This window comes from Aspergillus sydowii (genome assembly GCF_001890705.1).
Source record: "Aspergillus sydowii CBS 593.65 unplaced genomic scaffold ASPSYscaffold_15, whole genome shotgun sequence".
Classification (NCBI taxonomy): Eukaryota; Fungi; Ascomycota; class Eurotiomycetes; order Eurotiales; family Aspergillaceae; genus Aspergillus; species Aspergillus sydowii.
In genome coordinates, this window is record NW_024467873.1 from 678,214 (window position 1) to 699,681 (window position 21,468).

The 21,468-nt window shown below is 50.6% G+C and overlaps 11 protein-coding genes across 11 annotated transcripts; 6 read left to right on the top strand and 5 right to left on the bottom strand.

The window, feature by feature from the left end:
- Positions 1 to 893: 893 nt before the first annotated feature.
- Positions 894 to 2,801, bottom strand: ASPSYDRAFT_50689 (uncharacterized protein). Its single transcript, XM_040848132.1, has 3 exons — positions 2,556 to 2,801; positions 2,216 to 2,488; positions 894 to 2,166 (listed from the first exon to the last, which is right to left on the bottom strand). The coding sequence occupies exons 2-3, from the start codon at positions 2,397 to 2,399 to the stop codon at positions 1,109 to 1,111; spliced, it is 1,242 nt and encodes a 413-aa protein (XP_040697724.1). The 5' UTR covers positions 2,400 to 2,488; positions 2,556 to 2,801; the 3' UTR covers positions 894 to 1,108.
- Positions 2,802 to 3,690: 889 nt separating this feature from the next.
- Positions 3,691 to 4,360, top strand: ASPSYDRAFT_36146 (uncharacterized protein; the record flags this gene model as incomplete). Its single annotated transcript, XM_040845396.1, has 2 exons — positions 3,691 to 3,856; positions 3,912 to 4,360. The coding sequence occupies 2 exons, from the start codon at positions 3,691 to 3,693 to the stop codon at positions 4,358 to 4,360; spliced, it is 615 nt and encodes a 204-aa protein (XP_040697725.1).
- Positions 4,361 to 4,420: 60 nt separating this feature from the next.
- On the bottom strand, positions 4,421 to 5,854 carry ASPSYDRAFT_162071 (PHP domain protein; the record flags this gene model as incomplete). Its single annotated transcript, XM_040843056.1, has 1 exon — positions 4,421 to 5,854. The coding sequence occupies one exon, from the start codon at positions 5,852 to 5,854 to the stop codon at positions 4,421 to 4,423; it is 1,434 nt and encodes a 477-aa protein (XP_040697726.1).
- Positions 5,855 to 6,183: 329 nt separating this feature from the next.
- ASPSYDRAFT_72723 (glutamate--tRNA ligase GUS1) lies at positions 6,184 to 8,571 on the bottom strand. The gene is made up of 2 exons (XM_040850671.1): positions 8,258 to 8,571; positions 6,184 to 8,209 (listed from the first exon to the last, which is right to left on the bottom strand). Exons 1-2 carry the CDS (start codon positions 8,516 to 8,518, stop codon positions 6,332 to 6,334), a joined length of 2,139 nt encoding a protein of 712 aa, XP_040697727.1. The 5' UTR covers positions 8,519 to 8,571; the 3' UTR covers positions 6,184 to 6,331.
- Positions 8,572 to 8,731: 160 nt separating this feature from the next.
- On the top strand, positions 8,732 to 9,754 carry ASPSYDRAFT_162077 (mitochondrial 54S ribosomal protein uL1m; the record flags this gene model as incomplete). The annotated part of the gene is made up of 3 exons (XM_040843057.1): positions 8,732 to 8,988; positions 9,048 to 9,612; positions 9,662 to 9,754. The coding sequence occupies 3 exons, from the start codon at positions 8,732 to 8,734 to the stop codon at positions 9,752 to 9,754; spliced, it is 915 nt and encodes a 304-aa protein (XP_040697728.1).
- Positions 9,755 to 9,878: 124 nt separating this feature from the next.
- On the bottom strand, positions 9,879 to 10,852 carry ASPSYDRAFT_94415 (COG2 family protein; the record flags this gene model as incomplete). Its single annotated transcript, XM_040852963.1, has 2 exons — positions 9,879 to 10,757; positions 10,838 to 10,852. The coding sequence occupies 2 exons, from the start codon at positions 10,850 to 10,852 to the stop codon at positions 9,879 to 9,881; spliced, it is 894 nt and encodes a 297-aa protein (XP_040697729.1).
- Positions 10,853 to 11,006: 154 nt separating this feature from the next.
- Positions 11,007 to 12,919, top strand: ASPSYDRAFT_509058 (uncharacterized protein). Its single transcript, XM_040848175.1, has one exon. The coding sequence runs from the start codon at positions 11,470 to 11,472 to the stop codon at positions 12,643 to 12,645; it is 1,176 nt and encodes a 391-aa protein (XP_040697730.1). The 5' UTR covers positions 11,007 to 11,469; the 3' UTR covers positions 12,646 to 12,919.
- On the bottom strand, positions 12,894 to 15,769 carry ASPSYDRAFT_211861 (uncharacterized protein; the record flags this gene model as incomplete). Its single annotated transcript, XM_040844024.1, has 5 exons — positions 15,551 to 15,769; positions 15,178 to 15,506; positions 14,416 to 15,121; positions 14,223 to 14,291; positions 12,894 to 13,871 (listed from the first exon to the last, which is right to left on the bottom strand). Exons 1-5 carry the CDS (start codon positions 15,617 to 15,619, stop codon positions 12,894 to 12,896), a joined length of 2,151 nt encoding a protein of 716 aa, XP_040697731.1. The 5' UTR covers positions 15,620 to 15,769.
- A 614-nt stretch (positions 15,770 to 16,383) lies between these two features.
- Positions 16,384 to 17,298, top strand: ASPSYDRAFT_50699 (TOM13-domain-containing protein). Its single transcript, XM_040848133.1, has 2 exons — positions 16,384 to 16,898; positions 16,964 to 17,298. Exons 1-2 carry the CDS (start codon positions 16,614 to 16,616, stop codon positions 17,015 to 17,017), a joined length of 339 nt encoding a protein of 112 aa, XP_040697732.1. The 5' UTR covers positions 16,384 to 16,613; the 3' UTR covers positions 17,018 to 17,298.
- A 167-nt stretch (positions 17,299 to 17,465) lies between these two features.
- On the top strand, positions 17,466 to 19,067 carry ASPSYDRAFT_161607 (membrane insertase OXA1; the record flags this gene model as incomplete). Its single annotated transcript, XM_040843008.1, has 3 exons — positions 17,466 to 17,540; positions 17,615 to 18,334; positions 18,405 to 19,067. The coding sequence occupies 3 exons, from the start codon at positions 17,466 to 17,468 to the stop codon at positions 19,065 to 19,067; spliced, it is 1,458 nt and encodes a 485-aa protein (XP_040697733.1).
- A 638-nt stretch (positions 19,068 to 19,705) lies between these two features.
- Positions 19,706 to 21,043, top strand: ASPSYDRAFT_162061 (PP2C family serine/threonine-protein phosphatase; the record flags this gene model as incomplete). Its single annotated transcript, XM_040843055.1, has 1 exon — positions 19,706 to 21,043. One exon carries the CDS (start codon positions 19,706 to 19,708, stop codon positions 21,041 to 21,043), a length of 1,338 nt encoding a protein of 445 aa, XP_040697734.1.
- Between the last annotated feature and the right edge of the window lie 425 nt (positions 21,044 to 21,468).

The following is a 21,468-nucleotide window of genomic DNA, read 5'->3' on the forward strand; positions in this document are numbered from 1 at the left end:
GACACGGGTTTGAAAGAAGATGACGGAGTTTGCTAACCAGAAAACTCTCGGTATTCGGGCTACAGCTCCCAAGGGTCAAAATTGCTGACGTCGTAGAGTCAAGTAAAGTTCCGGTTGAAGCGCATGATACCCGTCTTGAGTTTACGGCGAACAGTAAATGCCTGGCCTATGGGCAACGGATGCCATCTCCGCATCGCATACTCAAAATGACCGCATTGGCCATGTTGGGAAACCCCATCAACATGAGGGCCGTTCTAAGACGTCTTGACGTCGAAGACACAAGGCCCCATATCCGAAATAGCCGCAAATTGACGGCATCATTCCTCGTTTTTAATGCAGTGGGACTAAATCAGACATTTAGAGTTTGACTTCATCACGGACAGGCTGAAAGTGCAGAAAGACAGGCTAAGACCTAGGAGGTGTAACGATATTTCGTTAGGAACAACTGATGCCAATGGAACCAGATCAGGCTTGTTTTCTCCCACCTATCACGGATAACGGAGCTTGGGAGGATGATGGTAGGCATCCCGGTGGTTCCGATGATATTGGGTTCGGATGTGACGTTGACATCACAAGGGGTTGAATGCGGATCTCTAAACGACGGTCTCACGAATTTCAACATCCCACCTAGTTAACAATAAATTAAATATTATAACCAGATCCCTATGCTGTTTGTCAGATAGGTGATGGGAAAATGGGGGTGGGAATCAGAAGTTGTGGTAATGCGGAGAGGCTGCAACCTGATTGGGGAGTCATGTTTCCTCTGGCCTGCTTCTCAGATGGTTATTGCTGTAGACTGGTAACACAAACTGTTTTAGTGTTCCGAACATCAAAGAGTTGTATAAAGATGCAACAGTCGGCTATAGTAGATATCTACAGCCACCACTGCAGCCCCGAAGATCTGCCCGCCGTTAGGGCTAGTGATATCCATGCAGTGAAATGTCAGATCGAGAAGCCTGTAGATAACTGCAGGGTCATTTCGATGCTCCAGAAAAGCAACATAGAAGCAATAATTGAATCGAGAAAACATACTTATATTATATTATACACTCAAATAACTGGCCGATGCAAAATACATCTCGTAACCTCATTAAAGCAAATCTCACCATTAAGCCGTATCAATAACCCCCAAAGACGCATTATACGAAGGCAATGCAGATGGATCTCGCTCTGCAGCAATCTGCATCGCAGCCCGCAGCCGGAATGGCGAAGATGTGCCCTGGGCAGAAAGCTGAAACGCAAGACTGTATACTCGAGATATCAGGCAGGAATGAAACGTTGGAATAAAACTCTTGTCTTTGGGTAGAGTCACTGGGACCAGTAGAGTTGCTGTGTAGCCCCCCGTCCCGTCCAGCGTCCAGCGTAGCCGTGGAAGAGAAGGAATGGACAATGGAAGCTCGGCGTCACGGAAGTTGATTGGGCGACCGAGGAAGTCCTTCTTCTTAGAGGGGGGATGGGTATCGTTAATGTTTGTGGTGTATATAGTTGTCGCAATTATCTGGGCTCGAAGGTATTTGAGCTCCGGTGGTTTGGAATCAGCCGGTTTAGAGGGCTGGTATACTAAGAAAATCCGGATAGCTTTGCTGATCAACCTAATAGGATCGCGCAGGGGGTGGTAGAAGCACTCCGGTTGTTCTAACGTCATTGCTAAGTGGCCGATCAGGCGTTTAGGGAAGTTGCTATGGATGGGCTCTTCATGGTGTAGGCTGTATTCATCGGCGAGACTACCAAGTGGAATATCTGGCAGCGGCACGTCGCCAACAGCTGGCTTGATTCGCACTTTCAGCCTTTTCGCCATGATAGTCTCCTGTAAACCAGTTGTAATACTGGGTCGGTCGAGCTTGAAATGGATATAATAATTAACATGGCACCCAGATGGTGCGAAGTCATCCCGCAGTTTGCCGCCGAATCCTGCTATACTAGCATCACCACAACTCGGAGGAGGGTGGAGATGGGCTGCCTTGACAAGGGGATTGGCAGAATGACGGCAGGAAGAGGCAGGGAGATAGTCCGTGACTTCGAAGTTGAAGGGGATTTCATATCTCCGCCCATTTTTAAAGACCTTGGGGCTGGGAATTGCAGATTCGTCGATTGATTGTTCAAGCCTTAAAAATTGCCGATGTGCTTTATCAGGAATGCTACTGGGGATATCCGCACTTTCTTCCCCTGTTCTACTTTAGTCTATGAAAGATCTAAGCGACTAAGAAAAGCCTACCTATAAATGAGATGTAAAGATTGTCAAAGCTGAGATCGTTTTGTGAGACGATTGAGACAACACCCTCGATCTTCTCGCCTGTTGCAAAGGACGAGACGTAATTTTGTATAACATTTGCGTTCGGGGGCTTCTTGACACGGATATCCACAGAGAGCGTGTTGCTGCAACTTATCGTGCGCTTCATGGCTGGCTAGATGCCCGGGAATAACTGAGAAGAGCCTCGGGGGGAGATGAGGTAAAAAAAAAAAAAAAAGGTCTTTGACCCTGCAGTCTCTATATCTTCAATGTCAGTGCTATCGTATGCAAGGGCTCACTCGTTAGCGCAAGAGAACTGACTCACCAGTCACTGGTCTCCAAAAAGAGGAGCTGCCAAGCAAAATAAAGTGCACTTCCTATCCAAAACCGAGGCTTGGTCGTTTTGCAGGTGTTGTCTATTGGTTTGTTACCGAGTGCGTTTTGTGAAGAATATCCATGGTGACTCATTGCAATGGGGATGCGGGGCTCGACCTTGCTGAAGATAAACACGACAGTCCAGAACTCCAGATCTTCAGACAGTGGTGGCCCCATATTCGTCAGCAGCTCACAAGATTACGATGTCCACGCTGATTTGACAGGTCCAACCCCAGTTCTGCTCGGGCACTGCCTGGCAGTATACAAAAGTACTAGTGGGATCACGCGACTCCATACCCGGCACGCCTATCGCGGTATTTGCATCTGCAGGGGTCTGCATCTGTCTGTATGAGTCTGGACCTGCGCAGCTACTTATTACCATTTGCAGGTTTTGGATGCTCAGGCCAGGGGTGTTTGTCAACATGACTTCCGTGGATGCATATGAATAACCTTGCACCCTTCAAAGTTTATTCTCTCCGCTAGCATGTCCAAATGCAACAATGTATTCGAATATTTGAATTTTATTCCTACTGTCCAATCTAACTCTATAGTCCTTGTCATGATCATGTATCTGTATAAGTTAGTTACTGAAAGGCGCTACTATAACCACGGACAGCGAGCTCAGCTGCCGATCCAAAGAAAGTTGCAGAGGCTGACAAACACTTCTTGCTAATTCCTTTTTTTAGTTAACTAGTTAGAATTTTAGTATTTCATTGAAATAGAGACGGGCCCAACGCGGTCCATGGGAAGCTATCTATAACTAACCCTAACAAGACCCATTCTGTGCTCCCCCTTTCTGTACACTCTCGCCCAAGACAGATAGACAGACGCCCAAGCTGATAACCAGCAATTCATTATTAATCCAACGATATTATCACATATTTATCTCGAAGAACCGGAGTGGATATCCGCCGAAAATCTCACCCGGGTGTCTTCGCCACGGGTATACACACGGGAGCAACCCCACCAAAGGCCCTCCTATAGCCAGCCCACCTTGCCCCGCATAAACACATCTTCAAAGCAAGAAATCGAACAACTTCACCTCAAAAGCTTGAAACAAGTGAATCAAGAATATCACACCCAACATGTCCCGCGTAGTCACCGAAATCGTCAACTTAACCTTCAATTCGGACACCGAAATCGACAAGCCCATGACACGCCTAACCGAGATCCTGTCCAAGCAAGAAGGTCTCCGCCGCATAAAATGGGGTCGGTGGGAAGAAGACGCAAATAAAGTCCAGATGATGATCAGTATGTGTTATTCAGGTGGAATATAGATTGCATAAATCTAATGATGAACTTACAGATTGGGATGATATATCCTCTCACTACAAGTTCATGCAAGGCCCCGCGTACCCAAATCTCCTTGCGACCCTGGACGGCCTTCTCGCCGTGGCTCCGGCGCTTATCCACGCCCATTTCGATGAGGAAGCCATAAATAAGGTTCTAGATGATCCCGTTGTTGAGCTTGCGACATTCTATGGCATTACTGAGGGTTTTGAGGAGGCTGTTGATAGAACTTTGGCTGTTGGAAGCGATTCGGAGGGGTGTCTGCGGTATACCCGCGGTGATGTAGTCGAGGAGATCTCTCCTAGTGAAACAGAGCCCAAAGGAAAGGCTCATTATGCGGCTATCTCATGGACTTCGGTGCAGGCGCGGTTGGACGCCACGACCAGGAAGGAAGTGCAGGAAAGTGGGCAGGCAGTTGTCAGCAAGGTTGGGGGTTATGAAGTACATCATGTCAGGTTTCAGTAGCTGTATAACTATTTAGATATGTCACTCTGCAATACAGTATATACTGCCTTTGCACAAGCGTTATTGCAAAAACCAAATCGGATTCGTTATTCCCAACATAGCATCGTTCGTTACATTCCTAACCTCGATTCTCATGAACTTCGCTCCTCGAGGCACAGCCTGCTCAATAGTCCCACTGTGCCGTACTGTATCATTATGGACGTATCCATGATCAGTAATAAAACAGGCCTTCTGGCCTGCGAGGCCTTTCGTACCAAGTACCGCCACTGCACCGTCCGTGGACGCCTTGATCTTATCACCGAGCTGTGCTATACCAGCCTTTGACAAAGACGGAAGGCGAATATTGAAGAGAAGCTCTATACCCGGTCCCCGGGCCAAATACGCCCGGCCCGCCCGTATACCTTCAATGATAGCTGATTGAGACTTGCCGCGACTGCGCACAACTGTCGTCGGGACGCCGTTCAATGCAGGTGGGGAGTGAGAGTCGCTGCCTCCAATTGCCGCTGTGAGTTTCCCATCGACGAGCAGTTCCTGCCATTTCGCCACGGCTTGCTCATCCGCGACATCCCACTGCGCGTTCCATACTTCAATAGCATCATTATGGTCCCAGTCGTCAATGACCCAGTTGCAGGCAGAACATTCGGCAAACGGGTGGTTTATAGAAACTAATCCGCCTCTCCGATGGACCTCCTGGGCAGCCGGTATATAGCCCTTACTGTCTTGATAGCGCCATTCAACAAGTTGACCCGGATCGAGACCTAGAGCTTGCCAGTGGCCGCCGCGAGTCGTAACCTCAATTGCTCGACCGATGAGCAAGTCCAGCGCGAGGTGCTGGAACGAGCCCATGACATTGTTGCTAGAGTCTGTGTTATGGTCGGAGAAGAAGATGAAATCAAGATCCTGCTCGAGCGCGATTTTAATTTGTTCGTCCGGGGTATATCGCCCATCAGAGTAGACGGTGTGTATGTGGAGATCACCACGGAGCCATTGTGCATCCTCCGTGCAGAGACCATTGCACAAAGGATCCATGTTCATTGATGCAGACTCAACCACGAAATAGGAGTCGACTGGTTCAAATCCCATTTCGATATCTAGTTGCCAGTCGATTCCTGCGGGATTTGACGTATATGGTCCGAGGGCGACGTGCCAGGTACCAGGTTCGATAGGCCCGGCATTGTACCCTGGGGTAGCCCAAGACGGCGTAATAGTGAAGTTATTGCGAAATCCTCCGCTCCAACCGCGAGAGGCCTCGAGGATCTGTCCGCGTTGGTCGAAGACCCCGAGGTCTAAAGCGTTTCCAGTATCCTTTGCGGAGTAGTTCTGCAGGACGTAGATGGAGGTCGTCCCTAGCTCTACTTCAAACGGCACATAAACGAAGGAAAATACCTCTGAAGGGTCAATGTGACCGGTTAATGTCTTTTTGACGGTGCCATTCTTGGCGGAAGCAATGCTTGCCAGCGCCAATGCGCAAATGGTGATAAGTAATGGTAGCATAATAACTAGTTGACTTTTCAACCGCCTATGCAAACAATGTCTGCAGGGTCGTCGATTTTTCCGCAGAGTATTTATATATTCCATAATTCGCATTCTTATGCCGATTGCAATCATCTGGAAACGTGCTTTTCGAAATGGGGACTACGGTTTGCCAGGAAACCAAGCAGGACTCTTTCCGACACCCACGTGGGACCAAAACTCGTATCAAGGTTTCAATAGATGCTGCACTTACTCCAAGATCCCCAGGAGAGCTCTAGGTGAGGTTAGGAAGGTCACAGGGTTGATCTCTTTCTCGTCGATTCGTTGACGGGTTAAGCGAGGGAAGTCTGCAAGTACGGTAGAAACGAAATAATGAGTTTAATAAATTCTTCTTCTATTGGCATGCGAGTTCTGCACACGAGCCTTGTCGCGGCTGTACTATATTCGTCTACTCATCCATCTCATAAAACCATGATCAATCGCTAGACTATTTCTAATCTATTTACCGGTCTTTCCCGAGGGGATGTTGAATAGGACAGCAGGCTTGCCAGGCGCGGAAGCCTTGTCGAGACGGTAGTATCCCTTGCGCTCGAACTGGATGATATCGCCCTCCTTGAGGTAAGCGACGTTGCTGTCTGCAATGGCATCTTCGCGGAACTCGGTCTTGGGGTTCAAGACGTCCTCAAGGCGGTCCTCCTCCTGCATCAGGTCCTTGTTGAGAAGGTGGTCAAAGTCAACCAACTCAACAGGAACCAAGTCCTGGTCCGCAGACAACCAAGTGACCTTCTTTTCGGTCTTCTTGAAGTCTCCCTTCTCGTTCAGGTCCAGCTCGAGCTCGGTAACAACGCCAGAGGAGTCAGTGACGATCTTTCGGACGAAGGCGTTGCCCCAGCTCATAAGCGTGATTTCCTCATCCTGCTTGAAACTCTTCGCATCCTCCTGGTCCAAGAGAAGCGAGCTGCTGTAGGTTACCTTCTTGGTGCCAACATCCGGGTTCTTGTTGTGCTTGGGCTTGTCCTGCGTGTATGGAGCAGCGGGTCCGCCCCTGAGAACTGTCTTTACGGCGTCCTTCTTGAATACAGCAGTGTGACGGGGAGCAACAGGGTCAATGTACTTCTTGTTGGTCGCCCAGAAGAGGGTCCAGTCAAGGTTAACAATGTTCCTGCTGGGTCCCTGCTTGAGGATGAACTCCCGCAGGGCCGGGATGGTCATACCTCGCCGTCTGATACCACGGATGGTGGGGAAACGGGGGTCTGACCAACCGTCAACTACGCCTTCGTTGACCAGCTTGGTGAGCTTTCTCTTGGAGAGCAGTGTGCGGATGAAGTTCATCCGGGCAAAGTCCCAAATCTGAACGTCACGAAGCTTCAGCGTGTCCAAAAACCACTGATACTGAGGGTTGCGGTCACGGTATTCAATGGTTCTAAGAGCGTGGGTAACGCCCTCCATGGAGTCGATGATTGGACAGCAGAAGTCGTAGGTAGGGTAGGCCTTGTATTTTGTCCCTGTGCGGTGGTGAGGGGCAGGGTTGCAGCGGTAGATAACGGGGTCACGCATGGCCTTGTTGGGGTTATCAACGGACATCTTAGCCCGAATGCACCAGCGCGTTCCCTCCTCAGTACCCTTGTTCATTTCTTCAAATCGGGCCAGGTTCTCCTCAACGGTAGCATCACGGCGCTTGCTGGGTTCGCCATTCATTCTTTGGGAAGCCATGGTCTCCTTATCAGTGTCGTCCGCATAGGCGTTCCCGTCCTTGATAATCTGGACGGCGTACTGGTGGAGTTCGTCAAAGTAATCACTGCTGTAGCTGGTCCTATCGGGCTTGATACCCATAAGAGCAAGATCCTCGACGATGGCATCTTGGAACTCCTGCTTCTCATTCGACGGGTTAGTGTCATCGAAGCGGACCAGAAGTGTACCCTTGTACTTCTCGTGGGCAAAGTAGTCGTTCAGAAGGGCAGCTTTCGCGTGTCCGATGTGGAGGTAGCCAGACGGCTCGGGAGGGAATCGAGTGACCACTCCTTTCTCGGTGTTGAGAAGGGCAATGTCGTAGCTCGCACCCTCCTTGGCCTTAGCAAGCTTCTTCTCCTTGGCGGAAGCATTCAGGGCCTCCAAAGCAGCGACCGCCCATGGGCAAAGCTGTTCCAAGAAGTTGAACCAACGGGTCAAGTTGACCAGAGTTCCCTTTCTAATGGCGCCAATTGAAACACGGTTTCCGCGGAGGGCACCCCAGAGGGCAATGTCGGCGGTGGAGAGTGCGTATCCGACGACAAATGACCGCAGGATGAGATGGTTGTTCAGCTTTTGGAGTTTCGGATCGACAGCTTTGAAGTCGAGCGAGGTAAGAGCATCGAGCTCGGAAAGCCAGTCATTCTCCTAAGGGCCGTTAGCATTATAGAAGGTATGCGGGGTTGGACGACTTACCAATTTCTCCTCTTTGCTGTTCAGGTAAGGGAAAGTGGCGCGCAGCTCCTCCAAAGCACTTGATCCATACGCAGGAGTACCACTGGCACCGACAAATTCGACAACGGCCTTGTCGCCCCGCGGGAGAACTGCAACATCCTCATAGTTGATAGCGACAATCGGAGAGGGTCGAGCTTCGTTCACAGAAGTTGCGACGAGAAGGACAGGAAGCAAAGCAGCCTGATTGGCCTTCGTGGCCAAGGTAAGCTGGAATTGAGACATCTTGAAGTGACTCTCAAAGCAAAATCCAGCAAGAATTGAGTGACTATTCTCTTGAATCGACGGCGGGGCTTTAATGCGGCGTGACTCAAAAAAGAAAGGTGGTCGGAATTTCCTTGTTCCGGCCGATCTGATCTCCGACCGGCGCAAACCTGCGGCGGAAAACAATTGCTGGACAAGAGAGAGCAGAGCACATATCCATTTCACGTCCACGCCATGTCGTCGCTCAGTTCGCTGATGCCCAGCGGGGCAAGAGCAATGCTCTCAATATACCGGCCATCTATTCGACAAGGGCCAATGGCGGGCTCCGTTCTTTCTAGTTATCATCAGGTTCGGGGAGCTGGGAGCGATATGGCTGCCCAGAGGAGGAAGAGAGAAAAAGCCGCTCTCAAAAAGTCCAAGAAGGCTCCTCGTGAGTTCCAACAAAGGGATCTGAAGGATGTGGAGCAGTTCGCGCTCTGCGATGCCATGAGGTAAACAGCACACCGACTATCCCGAACCAGCAACATCTCTAATCTTTCCTCCATGGTAGATACCTTCGGGCATTTGAAGTTGGCCGGGAGCCAGCTGTTTCGAAGTACGAAATCCACATCCGACTGAAAACCAGAAGAGACGGTCCTGTCATCCGTAACATGCTCCGATTCCCTCACTCAGTTCAAACCGAATCCCGAATTTGCGTCATTTGTCCCCCCGGCTCAAAACACGCGAAGGAAGCAACGGCGGCCGGAGCAGTTCTAGTTGGAGAACAGGAGGTCTTCGATGCTGTGAAGGGCGGAAAAATTGAGTTTGATCGATGCATTTGCCATCCCGACAGCGTGGACGCGATGAACAAGGCTGGGCTGGGCAGGATTCTCGGTCCCAGAGGCTTGATGCCCAGCGCGAAAACAGGTACTGTCGTTGAAGACGTGGCTTCTCGTGTTGAGATGCTTCGTGGGGGTACGGTGTACAGGGAGCGTGATGCTGTGATCCGACTTCCCATCGGACAACTGGGATTTACCCCCGAACAACTAAGGGACAACCTTCGTGTTACTATTGAGCAAGTGAAGAAGGACGCGCTCGGTCTTAACGACCGAATTACAAAGCAGATCTATGAAGTGGTGAGTCCAAGATTATAACACCTCCTTAACTGTTACTGATTGACTGCAGGTATTGAGCTCGACCAACGGCCCCGGCTTCAGCCTCAACGGAGAATTTAAAACGGAAAATTCCGTGGATCCCGCCCTCTTGACTGGCGTGTAAAATAGTTTTGATCTCTGCTGTATAGAACATGTTTTATTAGGATGGATACGGTGTATTATAATGATAATTGGTTCAAGCATATACTCTCAACGCCGGCGCTATGCAATAACAACCAAAACTCTATCTATATGGTCAGGTCTTTCAGAGCGGAGACGGCACTTGTATCCTCTCCCATGAGCTTGTACAGACGCAAAACGGCCAGCGTTTTGGTGTCTCGTTTGTCTCCCGCCTGTTTCGCTTGTTCAAGTGCCTTCTTCAAGTCCAAAAGTAACGCCGACCGGATTTTTGACATGCGCTGCTGTTGCGCGAGTAGGAACGGATGTTCATCTCCGATTCTAGACGACAACCTAGTCAGGTAGACATATTTCTGTAGGTGGTGCTCAAGTCGTTTGAGCGAGACCAGCGGTGCCGTATTCTCTCCACGTTCGTCATCCTCCGTCTCATCCTCATCCTCGTCTTCGTTCTCACTCTCTAAGAAGTCTGATTCGGTATCAGATGATTCCGTTGAAATTCCCTGTGGACTTTGCTCTCCAATCATCAATCTCTTCTCCAGCTCCTCGACCCGATCCGCAAAATCCAACAACGCACGTCCAATGTTCGCATTCGCTCGTAGTCGCTTCTTCTCATTCAGTAGCTCCTCGACCTCCGCTTGCCTCGCTTCGACTTTATCTCGGACTGATTGGACATCCCGTTGGAACGCAAGCAGCCCGACGCGAACCTGCTCGACCTTCTCCTCCCCTCCCTCTAGCGCAGTCCCCAGGGACAGAAAATCCTGATAGTTCTCATTGACCAAGTCCAGCAATTCTCGGCTGAGCAATTGATCGAGATCCCGCAGTTCCTGGCGCAGGTCTTCAAGACTCTGATGGCGATTGGTTAAGGAGGAGAGGTATGTCGCCGGGTTGAAGTCTGGTGAGAGGAAGGATGCGCGGGATAAAGGTTCAGGAAATGGAAGACCGGACGTATCATCGTCCAAGTCGGATGCGGACTCGTCAGAATCGCCAAACTGGGAGGATTCAAACTGAGGTCAGCTTAATGCTGCCGGAGGCCAATCGGGGGCGGGGGGGGACAGCTGGGCTTGCATACGCGAAATTTATTCATGTTGGGGGTCACTCAGACAAATCGTCAGCCAAATTATCGAGTAGGCAGAGAAGACAAGCAGGCAGCTGCATGTGAAGGGTCGAGCTGGCAGGTGTTTGCGTTTGGAGTGGAATGCGGAGTTGGGCGAGTCTCCATCTGGACAGCGCAGGGTTGACTCCGCCGCCACGGATCACCGACTTAACTAACCAACTTCCGTAACCATGCCTGCGGAGTAATCCCACAGAGGCACGGACTCAGGCGCCCAGACGAATTCAATTCCTTGCCAACTCAGACTGTCTCATCTGCATCTTCCCGCATCAATCAGCTGCCAGCGTCGAACCCGGTTATGCTTATTCGATGCATGCCAGCTTGTCCAACACTGCCTGATCCCATGCACTTTGTGGTCCTCTATGCAATGCGCTGGAGCACCCCTACGTGTCTGTGGCCTGACACTGACAGTCTTTCTACCTGAGAAGCGGGGTTTCTGGGCCCGCGGTGGACGTTGTCGTGTTGCGTTCGTGTCTTTCCCTGCATCACCAGAGGAGCTCACGACGCTATTGTCTGGAGCTACAGACGCAACCACTGCCGCATTCTAAGAGCGACTGGTCGCTTCGTCGACACTCGCTTGGTTAAAGGAAATGGATCAGACACCCTCCAGCAGGCTGCCCTCCCACCTTGATGCATTGCGACCATCCTCCTCTACGTCCGCGCGGCCGAGGTGGACGCAGCCCCCTCCAGAGTCCTCTTCGTTCTCCCCCGTTGAGACTGCTAGTTCCTCCCACCAAGCGAATCCCTGTCGCTATGAAAACGCTCTTGATGAGACCGCTCGGGCTTATCGCACTACTGCGTTACGCCATCTCAACGGTCATCCCAAGCCCCTGTCCTTGAAGGCGCGCCAAGCAGCCCAAAGTTCTAGCAGCGGGAGGCCTTCGAGCTTAGCTTCACAGCCTGTTCTTGTCAGGTCCTATTCTGGGGATCCTGATGGTAACTCCGGTCCATCCAAGATGCCTACACGGCGGTCATTTCTGTTCCCCGGGACATCGAGTTCACAGAGAAAGGAGCCCGAGCTCCCCTCGGACGAAGAGTTCAGTATAGATGGCATCCTTCGGGCCATCGAGCCAAATATTCGCGGCACGCTCGACTCGATCGGAGAGATATGCGGTCGTAGCAGGCTCAGTCTAGCCAACGAGTATGGGAGTCATATTGCGCCTTTAGGCGAGATTCGTGCGCCGCCTGGTGGGCTTTTGCCTGTCGAAGAAGCCAGCTCCGATTCTGGTGATAATATAGTCATCTATGATGATGAAATGACTGCGGACTGCCGTGACCATGCGTCGTTTTCAAACTACACCTTTTTTGACACCCTCTTACCACCTATCTCAGCACCGTCGCAGGTGGTTCATCCGAGCGATCCATCAGGTCAACAACAGCTTGACCATGAGCACAACCTAGAATCTCTTCCCACAACGCGTGAGTTTGCCTCGAGGCCCAAAGCGGACGGGCGGGTGTTGCTGAGAACTACCGAGCAACGCGAAGACAATCAAGTGCAAAACATCCTTACTCCGGCGCTGGTCTCGGAGATTCTCCTTGACGCCCAGGCCAACGGCCACATTAAGCCTGACCACTTGTCTGACCAAGTACACCAAACCGCAGACGTGTCTAGCCAGTGGGCAGACCCATCCAAGCCATCCGACGTACAATCGCTCTTCCGCTGGCTGAAACAAGCTGCGTGGAATGATAGTTGCGAATCTGGGCAACAGACGGCAGAGGGCAGACTACGAGCTATGCTAGAGCGACAGAATGAACGAGCAGCATGAATATACGCACACGCATACCACTCCCGCGGTGGGATACATTTGTCCATACATGATGACCATATCCGAAAATAAACGACCAATACCCCTTCTTCAGCACTATTTATCTTAGCTTAGCGAACATACTCATTGAGACCTAGAACTGATATTTCCCCTCTAATCAAGATATCCATGAATACAATGCTATACACGATGTAAATCGTCTCTATAAAACACCAAAATTAACTTTTCACACATTTCAAACCGATTCATCACCCCTCAATCTCCCCTATCAACGTCTTCGCAAACCCTTCGAACCGTCCATACGACCAACACTCTCTATACCTCTCCACCAACGGCCTCTCATCCACAACCTCCATCTTATCCGCATCCCCTTTTTCGGTCCCATCCTCCTCCTCATTTTCACTCTCATCTTGAGTCTTTCCCTCTACCAACTCCCCAAACTGCACATCGACCGGCACTCTCCCCAAAAACCTCACTCCCATCTCCTGCGCCATAACCTCGCCACCACCGCTGGAAAACAAATTACTCACCTCCCCACAACAAGGACATGTATAGCCCGACATATTCTCAACAACCCCCAACGTCGGTATATTCGTCTTCACACAGAAGTTCACCTCCTTGCGCACATCCGACGTCGCAATCGCCTGCGGGGTTGTTACCAACACCGCCCCCGTGAGCCGAGGCAGTCCATTAATAATAGAGCCATCAGCGTTCACGGCAGTCGTAGATATTTTAAGAAGCTCCTCCGCAAGCGCAATATGCTCGTCACTTGTACCCGGTGGCGTATCGACGAGCAAATAGTCCGTTTGGCCCCAGTATACGTCCGTGAGGAATTGTCGGATCATAGCTGTTTTCTTGGGCCCGCGCCAAATTACGGCGTCGCCGCGATCGCGGAGGAGAAAACCTAGAGACATGCAACGGAGGCTTCCTCTTGGTTTCCCTGTTTCTGTTTCTATATCTCTACCAGCTCCGTCTGTGTTGCCTTCAACAGCACTACCGCCCGCTGTCGCGGCATCGCTTGTTGTGCTGGAGTCGTGTACCGGTACTGGTACCCATCCGTTTGGCGACTGTGTGATCTTTGCGCCCTCGAGTCCGACGAGGCGTGGGATGGAGGGCCCCGTTAAGTCGATGTCGAGAATCCCAACGGATTTTCCTTGTAACGAGAGGGCAAGCGCGAGTTGGAGGGTAACGGAGGATTTTCCGACGCCTCCTTTGCCAGAGAGGACCTGTTATCAATTCATTCGTAAGTGTATGCTCGGTATTGGCGGTTCAATGTGGCCATGGAGGGGGCATGTCTCTGTCGATTGTTATCGATAAGACGTGGAGGGGCTGGAAATTTTCTCATTGCGAGTGGCGGCCTCCGAGAAGAAGATATTGTAGGTTTGAACGCACCAGGATGATATTCTTGACTCCTTCTAGAGGCATTTTCGGATACTTGCGGGAGTAATATGTTGTAGGAAGAGTAGAAGGGAAAGTTGGGGAAGCCGATCTCGCAGTGGTGGTTCATGCTTCTGCGTCATTCCGCGGAGCTGCTTATCAATCGGAGAACGTCTACTAACCGACCAACTCTACAATACAAATGGTATAAAACACCTCAGGTCCACGCTACCCCATGAGTCCTCATTCTTCTGGTATGTCGCCACTATCTAATAAACTATTCATCATTTGTCCAGTGTGTTGCCAAAGTCAGAATATACTAGTAGCTGTTTCGTAGAATGACGCTTTTCGGTTTAAGACCCTCATTGCCGTAGTCTATTGCCACTTTTGTACCACCACTCCCCCGCGCTTGAACTCGGCCAGTTCGCCGAGCACAGCAGTTTTGTCACTAAGCTCCTTGCTAGGAAATGTTGTCAATAGGACCCATGGGCGAGTTTGGCTTTGTGGGCTGGCAGCAGACACAAACTCATAAACATCTCCGATTGTATGAGTGGTGTTGAATCGGGAGGTAAGGCGGGTTCCATCTCCGAGACGGATTTGTAGTGTGACAGCGGGCTGGGATTCGTCCACTTTGGGCTTTGGGGGCTCAGAGCTCGTTTGAGCGCCAGGGGTCGGTTCAGACGGAGTAGGAGTCCTAACACCAGGGGTCGGGCTTCCTAGTCGCTGTCCCTGGCCTGCAAATGGCTTGTACTTGGGCTTCGGCCTAACGTACTTCTCGTCATGTTGCTTGATCTCAACATCCACATCCTGACCATGTTGTGCGTTCATAATTGAGAGCGGCGCACGACCTTGCCGTATGCTATTGAGAATCTCGGCGTTTTGGGGATCATCCGATCGATATAGGTCACCATCGTCTACTGAAAAACCATCCGCCCAGAAGTGTAGTGTCCTCCGTACGCGACGAGGAACTTGTGGCTCAGCAGGCGCACTCGGAGCATCGATTACCCTGCTGGGCATGTCCTCGCCACCTAATGTGCGGGCGGAACCCGTGAAGTTGTTTCGTCTCGGTTCGTTGTCATCGGATGCAGGCAGTTGAGTCCTATAAGCAGTTAGAATGTCTCAACTATTTACACAGAGTGGGTTACGGCGACATACTTTTTAGCCTTCTCAATGATTTTCTTCTTGAGGTCGTCTGGGTTTTGTACAGCTAACCCGGACTTTTCACCCCCCGCAAAGAAGTCCTGGTTCTCATCGTCGTCGTTATCCTCGCTGTCGTTCGCGCCAGATGTAAGGTCACCCAACGTTGCGAACTTCTTCGGAGGTTGTCCGCGGGAGGTGGAGGATTCTCGAGGTGTGGAGGATGAGGATTCGGCTGCAGGCTGGCCTTGTTGTCCAACTAACCCCGCGCTCTCGTCCTGCTCCGCAAAGAACTCGGTAACTGCGGACTCGAGATCCCAGCCGTTGGTTGCTAGATATTCTTGGGCCTATCCAGGTTAGCAAGGCTTTTGAATTGCGATAAGATACTAACCTCGTCGGGACGTGCCCTAGTCATAGCGCAGAACTGCGAGACGACCTCATCGCGATCGGCGGGGTTCATGGTTGATCTACTGCCCGTGGCTAATAATCGGACAAAAACGCAGCTCTGGCTTCGGTTATGCAGCTAGAGAGCAGAAAAAGAGAGTACGGTAGAAGGATTAAGGAATCGGAGCAAATAGGTGAACACCGAGCAGTGAGGACAGCTGATGAGGTTCTTCGGGATTCCAACCTTCAACAAAAGCAAAGTACGTCACTGTTGTCTGATTGGTCATCCGGGAACAAGAAATTCCGTGCTGCCTCAGGAACCATATCAGCCTCGTTTTACAGACTAATACGTGAATATACCATGAATTCAAAGCTGTCCATAACAATCCCAGGAACTAAGCAATATAGATCAGAAGAATGATTATGAAATTCATGACCTAACAGCTGTATGGGCCGTTTGATTGTTTGCATTGCCTCTAGTCAGGAAAGCGAGAAAAATGACACCACTTCTTCTGAGAAACTCATCGAATACACCTTAGCCGGAATATGTGAAAGATAACTATTTCCGTAAATGTTGAATGAGACTACGTAGTCACTTTTACCGGGCTCACTATAGCTATCTCGTTAATATTTGTTGTACCGACTAGTCAGGAGGCTCTACAACCTCTTTTCCCGGATGAGAATATTGGTAAACCGGGCGCTAGGATAAGCCCAACATTATCAGTGAATACCCACAACAGAAAATACACATAGCATGTTCAATGTTCCTGACCACGAGAATTTCTTCTGCCATTGAACGAAAGAGGCCCCACCTTATAGTTCGTGACAGGCGGGTCACGTGTTTACCGTTAAAGCAGCGGCTGCTGAATCAGGAAGCTGGGGATGTCCGCCCGGGACTAATCTATGGGTTTGTTCGAGATCCAACCAGCTTCAACTTATTGAATCCTGTCAGCTACTTTAGGCATTTCCGCCATTCTTTCCTCTTAACTGGCTTCGCGACGAGAGCCCGACCAACTTCTCTTCACCACGGTCTCTCGCTCACTGACCCGTCCACCCCCCCTACATCAATCATGGCTTCAAACGAGACCGCCTCCGTCTCCAACTCAGCACCAGCGCTCTACGAGTCCGGTTTAACGATCCCCTCCGATTCGGAGATCTATTCAGCCAACCACGACGCCACTTCAACATCATCAGACTCGCCTTTGATCCTCTACAGACCCTCCACGACGCTCTGGAGCATCGTCCGCGGTGCGGCAATCAATCTGGTTCTTCCGTTTGTGAATGGCTTGATGCTCGGATTTGGTGAGCTATTTGCACATGAGGCAGCATTTAGGCTAGGGTGGTCCGGGACAAAGGTATTTCTCGTCGGGACTTCAACCTTACATCTGTGATGCGGTTTGGCTAATCATGGTCTGCTTAGATCTTTCCCACGTATCGGCGGTCTAGGCCTGCGGCCGCGGGGCTCGGATTATAGCCGTAGCTTTCGCCGGAGTATGTTTACGGGGCACAGAAGAGCTATGGGCGGGCAGTATCGGGAAACAAATAGACATTTAAATTGGACTTGATGCATGGGTCGATTTTCTGGGATTTAGTGTTGTTATTCCTGCTTGAACGGGATGCACCTGGAGTGATGTTTACATGTATATACATAGACCCAAGTAGGCAGCGCAGTAATTAGCTTGACGGCGTTCGGCGAGCAAAATCCAACACGTTTCAACCTGTGACTATCCCACAATTTCAATAGATCCAGGAGACTGATAGTTATTGTTCATTCCCGCTGTATACTCCTGGATCGTGCCATTGCCGATTCTCGCCCGGTAGACCGCCCGGCAGAATCCGCGTCTTGGCAAAAAAGTGTCTTCAGGTCCGCATCCGCGATTCGATCTACCGATTCTCTCCGTTCGGTCATCTCGTCGTGCACAATGCTGGGAGGCCCTAGTTTGAAAGGGCGCCTTGCCCGGCAGCAATTTACTGCCTTTGCACGGTCAACCCGATCGGTTCGTCTTGACTCCCTGCAATCCGGAAATTCGGTGCTGACACGCGCACGCAGTTTTCTTCATTTCGTCCGCAGATTTCGAGATTCCCTGTGCGGAATGGGAAGGTTCTCGGCGGATCTACGACATGGAGGCCGCCAGTGCCCTCAATTGCCCTGCCTGCTGCTCGATTCAATTCGACTTCATCCGCTGCGAATCCCGGCGAGCCAGCACCCGAATCCTCTCAACAGCCAACCGAATGGGACCTTTCAAATCTCGATATCGAAGCCATCCCGGAGAAGATTGGATACCTGAAGGAGCTCGGGCTTGATTACGGCTGGGGTCCGTCATCAGTGGTTGAATATATAATGGAACATGTTCACATGTGGAGTGGCCTGCCCTGGCTAGGGAGTATCGTCGCAACGGGTGTCTTGATCCGTTTTGCCATTCTGCCTTTCTTTTTCCGCTCCGCCGATGCCAGCACGAGGATTTCAAACAACAAGCATATCATCACGCCTCTTCGGGCCAAGATGATGAGCGCTGCGCAGTCTCAGAACCATGTTGAGATGCAAAAGTATCGGGCCGATTTAGCGAAGCTAAATTCCGAGCTCGGTATCAAGTCGAGCAATGTGTTTATTCCGATGTTCCTCCAGATCCCCTTCGGTTACGGTTGTTACCGTGTTGTCAGCGGCATGGCTCACTTGCCTGTCCCCGGGCTGGCTGCGGAGCAGTTTGCTTGGATCAAGGACCTCACAGTTGCTGATCCGTTCTACATCCTTCCTTTGCTGACATCTGGCTTCTTATTTATGAGTCTCAGGGTATGATTCATTATCTTTGTTCGATCCTGTTGACTTCGTCGCATTCTGCTAACGGCCATTTTTTCTATAGAAAGGAGGCGAGTTCGGAAATCTCGATCAATCACAACAGCAGATGCGAAAGCTCATGATGTACGGAATGCCGGCAATTCAGTTCCTGTTCCTGGCATTCTTTCCCGCCGCACTGCAAATGTACTTCATGACAACCGGTCTCTTCGGTCTCACCCAGGCCTACATGCTTAGCAGCAGCTCATTCCGTGCTGCCGTGGGCATCACCATTCCCCAGCAACAGCTCCCAACTGATACATCTGGTATAACCGGTCCTGATACGGGTAGGGCTCTCCGTTTGCTCACGCAGGCCATCGAGCACGAGAAAGCTGAAATCGCCAAGACACAGAAGGCCGCCGGCAATGAGCCTAACCTCAGCTTCATCGACCGTGCCATCAACAACATAAAGGAGTCCAAGAACCAGTTCACCAAAGAAACCACGAAGAAGTTGGAGGAGATGAGCGGAAAGGGTCCAAAGACGAACGCGGACGGGTCTCTCGCGGAACCCGCTCGCCTCAGCGACAAGGATCGCAAACTGGCGGAGGACTACGAGAAGCGCAGGAAGGAAGAAGAGGATTGGAAGCGGGAGGAGCGCAACTTTGCGCGCAGGGAAGCGCATCTGAAGGCGTTGGAGAGGGAAAGGGAAAAGGCCAAGTCGGCTTTTAAAAACCCCAGCACGAAGCAGTGAACGTGGTATATGTCTCATATAATTTGCACATTGTATTATAGCAGTTTATTCGGTTTTGTCTAAATAGATATGCGTCTACCTTCCTAGCTCACTGGTCACCGCCGCAATCACTAGAACATAACCAACCATCTTTCAATCCCCTGTCTTTTGTAAAGAACTTGCCCAAAATAACCACATGCAAATCTTCGGCGCAATATCTCCTTATACAACTCGAACCAGATACAAGTTAATATAGAACCCCCTTAGAACCTCCTTACTACGCGCTAAACCTAATTCAAATCGTACAGAGCATCCCTACGTGCCTTCCTCTGTATTTATAGTCAATACCAACCACGAGTCCACGACAACCAAAACCCATTCAGCATATCCCTTCGGTTTTCTACCATATTAGCGTCCAAGTGTCTAAAAATATTTGAGGTCTTGCATATGAACTTAACTCCTTACCCACAATGCTACCACTAAGAACAATCCGGTCGCGACTGCCTCGCACCAGGAAGATAGCATTACCGCTCTTACGGCCGCAGGCCAGAAATTTCTTCTATTCAACAAATGGCTCTTCATCTTTACCCAGCTCCTTAAGGAGAAGCATGACAATTATCGGTGTAGCGGGTGTCAGTACGCCTTGTCTTTGGTGGCTTATGTCCGGCACTCAAGTCCAGGCTGTTGGTAAGGATAATGTGCCATGTCTAGACGAAAGTGCACTACTACCTACACAAGGACATTCGGACACCGAATACGACCTCAAGAGCAGCCTTTCCAGAGAACAGGTAACCAAGCTCATATCACAAGACGCATACTCGATTCTGGTCAAGACTGTCGCCGGTGTGAACCGGTATGATGGTGCCCAGGTAGCTTCAAATAGTCCCTGCGAGGATAGGTATGCGCATGGGAAGGTTTCCTCGCCGTTTATGTTGGGCAATTATGATGATGACGGTGGTGGGAATCAACAGTGGATGGCGTGGGCGGTTTTCGATGGCCATTCAGGCTGGCAGACGGCAGATTTGTTACAGAGACAACTCTTGCCTTTTGTGCGACGCGGGCTGGAGCAAGCTCAGTTGACCTCTGGCGTTAGGTCTGATAATATTATTAAGGAGGCTGTTAAACAGGGATTCGCGGACCTCGATGCGTTTATCTCCAGGACAGCTCTGGATACGGCTCGGAACAGTGGGATTCCTCTGCAAGAGAAAGTGGAGAGGCTTCTTCCTGCTTATGCGGGTTCGTGCGCTTTATTATCGCTATATGACCCAGTAACGAGGAACTTGCATGTTGCATGCACTGGGGATTCGAGAGCAGTTCTCGCACAGCAGTTGCCAAATGGCAGCTGGGAGGCGACACCGTTGTCGATTGATCAGACTGGCAGTAACGAAGAGGAAGCTGCCAGGATATCCAAGGAGCACCCTGGTGAGGAAGGCATTGTCAAAAATGGACGGGTGTTGGGGATGATGGTCTCACGGGCCTTTGGCGATGGACAATGGAAGTGGCCGTTGGAAGTGCAGCAGGAAATGAAACGCAGATTCTACGGTCCAGGGCCCTTGCCGCCAAAGTATGATGTCCGCACGCCGCCATACCTGACCGCTGAACCGGTTGTGACAAGCACCAGGATTGATGCCAGCAAGCCCTCGTTTTTGATCATGGCAACGGATGGACTGTGGGATATGCTGTCCAGTCAACAGGCTGTTGATCTTGTGGGCAAGTGGCTAATATCGTCACGGAGAGAGTCTGATCATACGTACAAACAGTTCGATTTTGGGCACTTCTGGAATGGCGTAGACTGGAAATTTGTCGAGGAAAGGGCAACAGTACAGGATGATAATGCTGCTGTTCATCTGGTCCGCAATTCTCTGGGAGGGAATCATCACGAGTTGATCGCAGGCCGGCTTTCCTTTACTCCTCCACACTCGCGTCGTCTGAGGGACGATATGACGGTGCAGGTTGTTTTCTTCGATGGCGCAGATCCAAGGAAGATAAGCAGTTGAGGGCGTACCAAGGGAATTGTTCACAGACTGCTCACTGAGGAAGTTTCTTCTACCATCTTCTTGCTGCCATTGTCAATTGCTGCCTGCCTAGTCATAAAGAACGACACCTATCCAAGTATGTATAGTTCACAACTATACGAAAAACTCTACTCTCAAGCATTAAAAAATAGTGGCTAACGTGGTTTTACAGACAATACTTCATGCCACAATGAGCATACGGCCTACCGTTTTGCTTATCACAAACAAAAAAAGACCAGAGCAACCAACAAACCCAAACATTTAAAGTCAAGCAAAATGGCCGACCTTGTTAGCCACCTCATCTTCTCTCTCTCCTATCCTACGACTTTCTTGCATGTCCGCGACACCCGTTACCCCTCGATAATGGCTCGCGTGGGAGCTCAAGTTTCCTTTACGCTGTCTCCTGT